The sequence below is a fragment of the Zeugodacus cucurbitae genome, chromosome 3 (genome assembly GCF_028554725.1).
Source record: "Zeugodacus cucurbitae isolate PBARC_wt_2022May chromosome 3, idZeuCucr1.2, whole genome shotgun sequence".
NCBI classification, from domain to species: Eukaryota; Metazoa; Arthropoda; class Insecta; order Diptera; family Tephritidae; genus Zeugodacus; species Zeugodacus cucurbitae.
This window is the reverse complement of record NC_071668.1, coordinates 41,454,746-41,467,629: the sequence shown is the minus strand read 5'-3', so window position 1 is coordinate 41,467,629 and position 12,884 is coordinate 41,454,746. Positions and strand designations below refer to the sequence as shown.

General features: G+C 36.6%; 2 protein-coding genes across 2 annotated transcripts in view; one reads left to right on the top strand and one right to left on the bottom strand.

Moving 5' to 3' along the window:
- Window positions 1–117: 117 nt before the first annotated feature.
- LOC105219453 (homogentisate 1,2-dioxygenase) overlaps window positions 118–12,884 on the top strand; it is a 64,233-nt gene continuing 51,466 nt past the window's right edge. Inside the window, exon 1 of the mRNA XM_054227946.1 lies at window positions 118–275. Coding sequence (XP_054083921.1) covers window positions 261–275 — 15 coding nt within the window. The 5' untranslated portion in view covers window positions 118–260. The remainder of the gene's footprint in view (window positions 276–12,884) is intronic.
- Window positions 8,138–8,888, bottom strand: LOC128920519 (uncharacterized). The gene is made up of 2 exons (XM_054227952.1): window positions 8,620–8,888; window positions 8,138–8,552 (listed from the first exon to the last, which is right to left on the bottom strand). The coding sequence occupies exons 1-2, from the start codon at window positions 8,851–8,853 to the stop codon at window positions 8,352–8,354; spliced, it is 435 nt and encodes a 144-aa protein (XP_054083927.1). The 5' UTR covers window positions 8,854–8,888; the 3' UTR covers window positions 8,138–8,351.

Sequence of the window (12,884 nt, the reverse complement as noted above, 5' to 3'; positions counted from 1 at the left end):
TTGGTTAGCAAGCCTGATTTAACCGCTACTGAAAAATGTGCCAGCTACGAAAAACAAAACCAGAACTAACGTGGATGATAATATATACATACATACATATGTATACACTATAAAAAAGTTTGATACTGGTTTTTCGAATAGAGAATATTATTACAAAGTGGAGAGTATTATTTAGTCAAAGCAGATGTCATTTTCATAATAGTTGGATTAGTTTCAAACTCTCATACTATATTTTAGTTGCAAACGGAGACATAATCAAAATGAATGATTATCAAGTGAGTAGAAAATCTGTATAAACTAAATAATTTCAATAATTAATAAATATTATAAAGTGTAAAAATAAATAAACGGATTAACTTACTGATGCTTGCATATGGAATATAACAATGATTAATATGACAATAATTAGAATTATTTAAAAGTTTTATTACGATACCTTTCCTATTATAAATTTACAGCCCTATTCTCATGCCCTCACAAAAATCACCACACTCACTATTGTGTAAATTTTGCATTTTGTGATGATTACCTTATGCTAGAAAAAATTCAAAAGCACACAATTTTCTCAAACATCTGTGTTTGTATTGTTTTACATCAAGATTTGAAAACAAATATGTAAATATTTGAGGGTTATAACTAGTATAGAGAAACTGTTTTATTTTGTTTGTGCGGGTATTGTTGAGAAGCAGGAGGAATCGGGGATTAAGAGGAAAATTCTGAAGGGTCTGTGACCAAGGTGACCAATGATATCCATTGGAGCATGGCTGTTAACGCCAGTCGCAGAACCTTCAAATTCAAGAGAAGTGCGTTACAATAAGTTGCACGTCAAAGCACGTAATACCATTGAGACAGCCTTTGATTGAAGCATGGTGTGGCTGCAGACCTTGGCTTCGATGAAGTTGTAGAAGATTCACAAGACACCGAAATTGTTACCGTAAACCCCATTTTTTGGAATGTTATATGTAGAGAAAGCTACATCATGTGTTTATAATCATATTTCCCGATTCGTTATGTACTATAAGTATAAGTATTTATTTTGTTTATTACCCTTAACATGTTACTTACTGTATTTTTACATTTTACTTCCTCTATTTATGAATAAAAGACATATGTATACATTACCGTCTTCACCATAAGGGCTTCAAAATAAGGGCACCGTGTAAATAAGGCCTAACATAAATGTCGACATTGTCTATGATTCGGGGAATCCCAGAATGATAATACAATTTTAAGAACTATCTTAATATATGTGTATGTGTGCATGTTCATGTGTTGGTTATTGTCTGAACCTATGTTGTGTGACCTTGGGTTTGTTTTAATGTGGAATATAACAATGATTTACATGACATTTACAAACAGTTACTAAAATGTATTCTAAGAACCCATGGGTTATCATATGCAAACATCTTATCCTTACTAATGTTTGTGTTATTGTCTTTTGAATGCTGTTGTTTTGCATAGCAATGAATTTTAACTATTTAATTATTAACTATTTAATTAGGAGGATGGGATCATGTGTAGAAGTTCACGCAAGTGAGGAAAGTTTTTGATTGTCACTCACTTGGGAGTGGCCAGAAACGATTCTTTTCCACATGGTTCAAGCAGCTCACGACTTCCGGTTTTAGACCAAGTATCCTCTGGGTAGCCAACAGACATCCGTTTGAAGGCGAGCTAAAGTGAGAAGGCGAAGCCCGCTTATGCGGTTGTGCGTAGGGTTTGGGACCCACCACATAAAAACACCCCCCAATGAAAAATCTACGAAAGCCTCGGATGAGACACCCCCCTTTTGATGACGACCCCTGCAAACGTTTTAAGGATAATGATATAAGGGCATGCACCTGGAATGTCCGGACCCTTAATTGGGAAGGTGCCTCTGCCCAGCTGGTTGATGTCCTCATACGACTTAAGGCTGACATCACCGCCATCCAAGAAGTGCGATGGACGGGACAAGGACGGAAGAAGGTGGGTCCTTGTGACATCTACTACAGCGGCCATATAAAGGAGCGCAAATTTGGTGTTGGATTTGTGGTGGGAGAGAGACTCCGTCGCAGAGTCCTGGCATTCACCCCGGTGGATGAACGTCTAGCCACAATCCGCATCAAAGCGAGGTTCTTCAACATATCGCTGATTTGCGCCCACGCCCCAACGGAAGAGAAAGACGATGTGACCAAAGATGCTTTCTATGAGCGCCTAGAACGCACCTATGAGCGCTGCCCCCGCCACGATGTAAAAGTCGTGCTTGGTGATTTTAACGCCAGGGTGGGTAAAGAAGGTGTCTTTGGCACAACAGTCGGAAAATTCAGCCTCCATGACGAAACATCGCCAAACGGCCTGAGGCTGATCGACTTCGCTGGGGCCCGAAATATGGTCGTCTGTAGTACCAGATTCCAGCATAAGAAAATACATCAAGCTACTTGGCTGTCTCCTGATCGAAACACGCGGAACCAAATCGATCACGTTGTGATAGACGGAAGACATGTCTCCTGTGTTTTAGACGTGCGTACGCTCCGAGGACCAAATATAGACTCGGACCATTATCTGGTCGCAGCGAAGATACGCACCCGCCTCTGTGCAGCAAAGAATGCCCGTCAACAAACACACGGAAGGTTCGACGTCGAAAAGCTGCAATCGCAACAGACAGCCACGAAATACTCTACTCGACTTGCACTCCTGCTCTCTGAGAGCACTCATCAGCATCTCGGTATAAGGGAACTGTGGAACGGCATCTCAAACTCACTGCGTACCGCTGCAGCCGAAACAATTGGTTTTCGGCAACGACAAAAAACAAGCTGGTACGATGAGGAGTGCCGTCTCGCAGCGGAGAGAAAACAGACTGCCTACCTCGCAACATTGCAAACGACCACAACACGTGCGGGATGGGATAGATACCGAGAGCTGAAGAGGGAAGCGAGACGCATTTGCAGACAAAAAAAGAAAGAGGCCGAAATGCGTGAGTACGAAGAGCTTGAGAAGCTGGCAGACAGAGGGAATGCTCGAAAATTTTATGAAAAAATGAAGCGACTTAACGAAGGTTTCAAGACCGGAGCATCCTCATGTAGAGACCAAGGTGGTAATCTGGTAACCGATGTCCAGGGCATACTGGGATTATGGAGGGAACACTTCTCCGACCTGCTGAATGGCAGTGAGAGTACAACACCAGGAGATGGCGAACCCGATCCCCCAATCGATGACGATGGAACAGATGTTCCATTACCCGACCATGAAGAAATTCGAATAGCAATTACCCGATTGAAGAACAACAAAGCAGCGGGGGCCGATAGATTACCGGCAGAACTATTCAAATACGGCGGCGAAGAACTGATAAGGTGCATGCATCAGCTTCTTTGCAGAATATGGTCGGAAGAAAGCATGCCTGACGATTGGAATCTCAGTGTGCTCTGCCCAATCCATAAAAAGGGAGATCCCACAATCTGCGCCAATTACCGTGGGATCAGCCTCCTAAATATCGCATACAAGGTTCTATCGAGCGTATTGTGTGAAAGACTAAAGCCCACCGTCAACAAACTGATTGGACCTTATCAGTGTGGCTTTAGACCTGGAAAATCGACAACTGACCAGATATTCACCATGCGCCAAATCTTGGAAAAGACCCGAGAAAAGAGGATCGACACACACCACCTTTTTGTCGATTTTAAAGCTGCTTTCGACAGCACGAAAAGGAGCTGCCTTTACGCCGCGATGTCTGAATTTGGTATCCCCGCAAAACTAATACGGCTGTGTAAATTGACGTTGAGCAACACCAAAAGCTCCGTCATGATTGGGAAGGACCTCTCCGAGCCGTTCGATACCAAACGAGGTTTCAGACAAGGTGACTCACTATCGTGCGACTTCTTTAACCTGATGCTGGAAAAAATTATAAGAGCTGCAGAGCTAAACCGAGAAGGTACAATCTTCTACAAGAGTGTACAGCTCCTGGCGTACGCCGATGATATTGATATCATCGGAAGCAACAACCGCGCCGTTTGTTCTGCTTTTTCCCGCATGGATAAGGAGGCGAAGCGAATGGGTCTGGAGGTGAATGAGGACAAGACGAAATATCTCCTGTCATCAAACAAACAGTCGGCGCATTCGCGTCTTGGCTCCCACGTCACTGTTGACAGTCATAACTTCGAGGTCGTAGATAATTTCGTATACCTGGGAACCAGCATCAACAACACGAACAATGTCAGCCTCGAAATCCAGCGCAGAATAACTCTTGCCAACAGGTGCTACTTTGGACTGAGTAGGCAATTGAACAGTAAAGTCCTCTCTCGACGAACCAAAATCAAGCTCTACAAGTCGCTTATCATTCCCGTCCTGCTTTACGGTGCAGAAGCTTGGACGATGTCAACATCAGATGAGACGACACTAGGAGTTTTCGAGAGGAAAATTTTGCGCAAGATTTATGGTCCGCAGAACATTGGCAACGGCGAATACCGCAGACGATGGAACGATGAGCTGTACGAGTTATACGACGACATTGACATAGTTCAGCGAATAAAAAGACAGCGGCTACGCTGGCTAGGTCATGTTGTCCGAATGGACGAAAACACTCCAGCCCTGAAAGTGTTCGATGCAGTACCCGCCGGAGGAAGCCGAGGAAGGGGAAGGCCTCCACTCCGTTGGAGGGACCAGGTGGAGAGCGACCTGGTTACACTTGGGATCTCCAACTGGCGCCGAACTGCGAAGGAGAGAGACAGGTGGCGCACTATCGTCGATTCGGCTATAACCGGCTAAACGGTTGCAACGCCAATCACATACATACAATTATTTATTTAAGCGTTTGTTTATGTATTTACTTTGTACTGCCTCAGCATTGGCGAAGATAACACATTCCGAGAGAAAAAGTAATTATTCAATATTAGTGGACTGTATGTGTTTTTAAAATAGTGAGAACACAGTTTCATATCTTATCTAATATGTTGAATATTCTTAAGTGTAATAAAACTAAATATATTGATGCGTACTGAATGTCCCTTGGTATCAACGAACATGTTCATTTTTGAACAATTTCATTATGTCGAAAAGAACATATTTAAGTGGTTCACAAAAAAGAAAAAAGTTACAGCTCAAAAAGAAACAACGGAAAAACTTCCAAATCTTACTTCGTTTTTTACGGTTGAAGAAACAAATAAGGCGAGGGATTATAGTAACTTATTGATAGAGCATGAGAACACAGAGGAACTCAGGGAATTTGTAACATGTTAAGGGTAATAAGGAATTTGTGCTGAATTATGTTGTAAGAATGAAAACTACTGGACGAACTGATACTGAGTTGCTTTTCCAATATAATACAGAAATTAACTATTGGAATTTTGGCTTCAAGAGGGCTTGCTTTTCGTGGCGATAATGAGACATTAGGATCGCAAAATAATGGGAATTATTTGGGATGCTTAGAACTGATTAGTGAATTTGATCCTTTTCTTGCTGATCACGTCCAAAACCGCGGAAATCCTGGAAACGGCAAATATTTGTAATTAATTTATTAATTTAATGGGACAGCAAGACCATGAAAACCATTGTCAAAAAACTTAAATCAGCAAAATACTATTCTATTAGCGTTGATTCTACGCCAGATCAGTCCCATGTTGACCAACTAACTTTCATAGTTAGATACGTAAAAGACGGACAGCCTATTGAGAGATTTATGTAATTTTTGACTATCGATAAACATAATGCTCAATATATAGCAGATACCATTTTAAACTTTTTTGAAAGCCTTGATATTCCTATAAAAGATTGTCGCGGGCAGAGCTATGACAATGCATCAAATATATCTGGTCAAATATATCTGGCAGCATACTAAGAAATTTATAACCGATTTAGTTTTCTTTGTCAGTTAACAACAATTTAATCTGGCGAGTTGATCAAAAAATGCAAACAATTTTCAGAATTTTATCATGAAGACATTAATGCAGATGAGCTCAAAACAGAATGTTTTCATTTAAGCCAATATTTAAAAAACACAGCAAAGCAATCAGCGGATTTAAATATCTCAAACTTACATAACCTAATAAAATCAGATAAATTGGAAGAAACTTTTCCAAACGTAGAAATTGCTACTAGAATATTCCTTTGTCTTATGGTTACCAATTGTAGTGGAGAGCGGTCATTTTCGCAGCTTAAGAGAATAAAAAATGAATTGCGAACAACAATGTTACAAGAAGGACTGAGTAGTTTGTCAATTATGTACATAGAAAAAAATTGACTTTAAAGATGTAATAGAGGATTTTGCTCAACAGAACTGTATTTGATTACCTTTATTAAATGTAAAAAACAATTTTAGTATAAGTCGTTTTTTTACTTTCAAAAAGGGCCCCGAATTCTTGTGTGCCTAAGGGCCCCAGCTTGGCTTAAGACGGTCCTGTGTGTATACATATGTTTAAATAAATCTGTATATATTTATTATTTATTTATTTTTACTAACTTACATTATTTATTTAATTTTTACAATATTTATTAACTAACCCAAAACAAACTCACTCATGGACGGACAATGCATCAAATACAAACCAAACAAGTAAGTTCGGATGTAACCAAACATTTTATACTCTCTCAATTTATTTATTTATTTAAAATTATTATTATAACACACAATGTGACTCACATATTCGGCATATATGTTAATAGTAATAAGTCCATTGAATGTTTGAAAACCCTAATATTAGGTATATGGGAGCTAGGGGAAGTTATGGCCTGATTTCAATCATTTTTGGCAGAAGAAGAAGAATATTTCCTCTGAATTTCTTCAAAATATCCCATATACGAATACTTATGTTCCGATTACTATAAATTCAGTATTTGTTGTAATGTAAAAGATTCAGATCGAATTCAAAATTCTTGTATATGGGAAGTAGGCGTGACTGTGAACCGATTTGGACTATTTTCATAACATATCATTGTGAAGCCAAGAATATATTATGAACCGAATTTCATTGAAATTGGTCGGAGAGATTCTGAGATATGACTTTGGACCCATAAGTGGGCCGAGATACGCCCATTTAAAATTTTTTGATATAATTTTGAGTGCAGCCCTTCTGTACCATCTTTATACCTAAATTTACGATTTCTGGTGGTTTTCCTTACTGAATTAAAGCATTATTAGTAGTTTTCAACATAGCCTTTGTATGGGAGGTAGGCGTGGTTATAATCCGATTATCTCCATTTTTAGACTTATAAAGAAATGTTTGAAAAAAACGACTTCTGAAAGTTTCGTTGATATAGCTTTAGTAGTTTACGAGATATGTACAAAAATAGTAGTAGGGGGCGTGGTCACTCCCACTTTCCCAAAAAAATTAATCCAAATATGCCCCTTCTTATAACGATCCTTTGTACCAAATTCAACTTTCATAGCTTATTTTATGGCTTGGTTATAGCTCTTTATAGGTTTTCGGTTATCGGACGGACAATCATCCGGAATTGAACTCTAGAGCAAAATAACTTTAGTAAAGTACATATAGTATTTATATTTATATCTGCTAACTCCGATCGGACCAAATCATTTGGAGCTCTTGAGGGTTGGTCGGAGTTAGCTTCCTCCGTTGCAGCTCAGGATGCTGCTTGAAAAAAAAAAATGTATAATGTTGTAGCTCCTCCTAAGTTGTTCTTTCAATATTTGTACTTGTTTATTTTTATTAAAACAGCAAAATCCTTTTCACCTCACGTGGTGACTTTTTAAAATTTTTTATTATGAGGTTCGAGCCAGAATTGCTTCACAAAATATGCCTTACAAGGAATCTCTAAAAATTTTCCTCTCATCTCAGTTATGAGGTTTTTTCAGAATAGGGCTGTTAAATAATCACCTCGTTAGAACAGTGATGGTCATGTTACCTAGTGACATGCCGGTTTAATTGTCACACTTTCCTATCACGTTCTTAAGGGCAAATCAAAAAACCTTCCAAAACTTTTGTATACATGTGTTTTTTTGTCACCTTCTTGAGCACACGCTTTCTGTTACAATAAAACTATATCCTCCCTTCTCACACTTTGGTGAAATTGAAGGCTAGTGGAGAAAACTGCTTTTAGGATAGCTCGTCGATGCATGCTATATTAGCCTAGTGGTTAAACACACGGCTTAGTATTCCGTGAGGCTCGTCTTCGATTCTCAAAATAAAAGATTTTTTGTTGTTTATTTTATATTTAATTTTTCTCAAATTCTTTTTAACAAAAATTACATTGTAGTTTAAATTAAAATAAATAATTCATTGTTAATTTGTTATTTTGAATTCAATTCATAATTCACATTGCTGTCTTATAATTTAGTGTATTAAAAAATTATTTTTAGTAATATAATAAATACATATAACTTATTGTTAAATATTTAAATGATTCACTCCTCAGCTTTACTCTTCCTATAAATCCTTGTTTTTCGAATGTTGCCAATCCATATTAAATAAAAAAAAACAGCATTTATCGTATAAAATGTTGAAAACTAGCAGGAATTTGGAGAGAGGTTGCTTCCCACCCCTACAGTCCCAGTTACATAAATAAACAAGTCTATCATCATCATGTACACTATCTGAGGTACCTTTTAGTCTCAAAACGAATTGTTTCTGTAAATAAAAAAATAGTGTGTAAATATTTAATTGTTTATTGAAAAAATATTTATATATTGTTTACCGTTGCAGCAGCAAATTCGTCGCATTTAAATTTTTCGTCCATTTCCAAAGCTGCATCAAGCGTATATTCGGTTTCAACGTTGTCGACTTCTTTACCAGTCATTCGGCATACCGATTGATGAATTTTGCGGATGAGGACCTTGCATTCACAGATAGGGATGCAAACATCGTGAAATGAAACATCGATGGTTCGATGTATCGATGTTTCTTCAAAACCCATCGAAATCAAAAACATCGGACATTAAAACATCGATACATCGAAACATCGTTGTATTTTTAAACTTTTTTTACTTTTTTTTTTGATACATTTTATTTCACTTAGAATTATATGTATGTTAAAGTTTTTTCTCAATTAATAACAGAATTTCAAAACAACGGCATAGAAAGTTTTTTCACTGTCATTTCTTTTCGATTTGACTTCTGCGTGATAGTTGCCCTGGGTTTAAAAAACGTTCGTTTACTCGGCACTGAAGTGGCCACAATATTTAAATATTAATAAGCCTATTTATACAACTCCGGAAACACAGTATTCATGTCAACCCAAACGCTATTGGCTTTCTCTTCAACCTTCCGTCTCTGTAATTGTAGATAAATTTGACAGCTTACATTTCACCTTTTGGTGGACCAAATGTTTATTCTGGTTCCAAATATCAAACTAGTATTCTGTTTGACACTCATCCGAAGATTCCGTTGTATCAGCGCGATTTTTTGATTTTTTTATGAAACAAAAAAAAGTATTTCTTTTAGCCATAGCATCTTTAAAATGGAGTAAATCATAAAAGTAACCGCAGTATTGCCCAAGCGCACATTCCCTTAACGAATTCTCCGTATTTTACAAAAATCGAATTCCAATGTAATAAAGCATCAAAAACATCGATACATCGTTTGCATCCCTATTCGCGGACCGTTTTATGTTGTGCCATTTCTTCACTTTTATGAATAATATGGAAAAGAATCAAAGGGACATTTAGAGAAAAATGATATTTTATGCATTTAAAAACTGTTGTAATCTTACATTTTCATTCAAATTGTTTAGAAATAGTGGTTAACATGTCAATAACCTCTGGAAAAAGGGCGGAAACATAAAATATTAAAGAAATTTAAAGAAATAAATTATATGTGTGTTAGATAACCGTTTCCTTCCACAGGTTTTTTTGAACTGCTCTAAAATAACAAAAAAGTAACAATATATTGAAACGAAATATACCTCTTGCGGTAGTTGAAGACATTGTTGGACAGTCCTCCAAGTCAATTTCGTCAAATATATTTTCCCTCTAATTGGGAAATAAAAATTGGCAGTATCAAAATTCTTTTTTCAAATATTTAAGAAAACGTTATTACACAATATTATTAGCCGAGCCGAGAAAAATATATGTACATAAATACTTTATAAACCTAATTTGAAAATTTATGAAATAAATGGTGTAGAATTGGTATAAGAAGAAACTTGCCCTCATGTGGAATAGAGAAATTTTTGTAAACTATGTCGTCTTTTTTAATTTTGAATACATTTTTATCTAATCTCTTCGCTCCTAAAATACCTAAACTAGATGACGATTCTAAAGGCTCTTCAAAGTAGTTTTCAACATCTAAAAAACAATGTGCAGATACCATAACACATCCAGATTCGTGTGTCATACCTATTACTTTTATAGGGCCTAGTTTTTTACTAAAACAATAAGAAACTTTTTTTATTATCTATATTAAATATATTAATTTTTAAAGTTTTGTTGGGTTCAATGTTTTTATTAGTTCTTTCATCAAGTCTTAAATGCAATTGCTGAAAGATTTTATTCGATTTATGTATAAGTTTTTTTCAAATATTGCATATGGTTTTCAAACTTATAGGCTGAAAACTGATCTAGAGGACCGAATTGCTTAGTGCAGTCAGTTAAATGCAGTAAACCATGTACGTTATAACTAACTAAATGGTCTCCGTATATATTCCCAAACAAATCAACGAATTCTTGTAAGATTTGTTGGGCAACGTTAGTTTCAGTTCTATATGATTTTTCACATGATAACAGCCTTATTCCTGCATGCAATAATAAAAAGTGGTAGTAATGGTCACTGCTAATCTTTTAGGACAAATATGCCTAAATACAATAAAAACTGCCTAAGTTTGGCAGGATATGTAGAAGTATCCTGCCAAACTCAGAAGGAACTAAACTAGAGAGAAAAGTTAATTTTTCGTTAATTTTAGTTACATATGTATATATTCCCTTTTTTAATCAGCAATTGAAGCAACATTTTACATACACCAAGATCAACAAGATGCATCGGGTCTAATGGAAATTGGGACACCATATTGAAATTACCAATTCTAAAATATTTTCTCTAAATTTGAATGGATTAATATGGTGTGATTTATCAATTCTATTTTTAAAAGACAAGTTAGTTCTTAATTGATGAACTTGTTTTGAAAAACAAACTCTTCTCTCTTTGTAATCTCCGATTTGATCGCATTTCGAACAGCTGCTTTTTCGAGTGTGCGATTGCACACTTATGACAAAAGCTCGAGCGAAAGAATCGCAGCAAAATAAACGAATGTTAAATTTCTTTTTAACAGGACAAGAATCTACCTGAAGCCTGGTTTCTTTTAAATAAGCTACTTTTTCATAAAAGTCTTTTAAGAAATCGTTAATATTCCAGGAAAACATGCTACTGTAAATGGCAATTCGTTTGGAAATTCAACGATGAACGCTAAAATTGGCCCTAATACTTTATGCGAATTTTTAAATAATCTAAGACCATCTATTCCTATATCACGTACAATGCTATCTTTAGTTTCAAGGCGAGGAAATGAATTTATCTCAAAATAATTTTGAATCCCTCTATATAAAAACGTGCCACTTGGAATGGTTTGAATTTGAATTTTTTCGACTTGTACCTAAAAGACTTTTTACTGTTAAGGGCAAATCCACTAAACCTATTTTTCGCAAAGGTTTGAAGCAAATCAGTCACTATATTGTGGGAAACTCTATTGCGTAAAACCCAAGCTCTTATTTCCTTGCATTTATCATTTTTTACTACAATATTCGCATTGTCACTATCACTATCATTGGTATCTTGGCTGTCATAATCATTTAAAGATATATCTATAGAGCTCAATTCTTCCATAAAGTGAGTTCACTAGCAGAACCCACATCAATATTGCAAATTTTAGCAAATTTGTAGGCACTGACATTAAAAACCTTTCTTTCGGCTCATATAAGCACTAAATGTATTTTTTTTTTTCATATTAAAATATATTCCGTTTACTCACCAAGGTATTAAATTTTCGGTTACGTTCGAACCTTCTCCTTTCTTACTTTTTTCTTAACCCTGCATTACTAACCTCAAATCATGCCACATGGTTACTAACCATGGGTCTTATCGATCCTCATTTGTATTATCTATTAAAATCGTTTAAACTTATAAATTGCTAAAACGTATACGTCTTTTAGTATATTGTAGTATTTTATTGTTAAATTTATAAAATGATGTGTTAAAAAATTAATTTATATACTTAAATTGAAATTAAGTTTGTATTCATTACAACATAGCTAAAAAGTTAAAAAAAAGTTATCCAGCCAGATTCCGCATAAAATGATAAGTTTTAAAGATATTGACTTCAAATAAAGTGCATTTGAAACCTGAAATATAAATGAAAAATGTTAAAAAGAAAAATTGGAATGACTAATGCAAACATTTTTCAATTATGTATGTCTAATCGACATGGAGGATGGGATCATGTGTAGAAGTCTCTCACTCACTTGGGAGTGGCCAGAAACGATTCTTCTCCACATGGTTCAAGCAGCTCACGACTTCCGGTTTTAGACCAAGTATCCTCTGGGTAGCCAACAGACATCCGTTTGAAGACGAGCTAAAGTGAGAAGGCGAAGCCCGCTTATGCGGTTGCGCGTAGGGTTTGGGACCCACCACATAAAAACACCCCCCAATGAAAAATCTACGAAAGCCTCGGATGAGACACCCCCCTTTTGATGACGACCCCTGCAAACGTTTTAAGGATAATGATATAAGGGCATGCACCTGGAATGTCCGGACCCTTAATTGGGAAGGTGCCTCTGCCCAGCTGGTTGATGTCCTCATACGACTTAAGGCTGACATCACCGCCATCCAAGAAGTGCGATGGACGGGACAAGGACGGAAGAAGGTGGGTCCTTGTGACATCTACTACAGCGGCCATATAAAGGAGCGCAAATTTGGTGTTGGATTTGTGGTGGGAGAGAGACTCCGTCGCAGAGTCCTGGCATTCACCCCGGT

Bases quoted from the DNA above. Each gene is read 5' to 3' on its own strand.
- LOC128920519 (XM_054227952.1), bottom strand. From the start codon at position 8,853: ATGTTTTTGATTTCGATGGGTTTTGAAGAAACATCGATACATCGAACC. The intron at 8,553-8,619 runs GTAAACAATATA...TTTTATTTACAG, and splicing joins ACGAATTTGCTGCTGCAACG to AAACAATTCGTTTTGAGACT.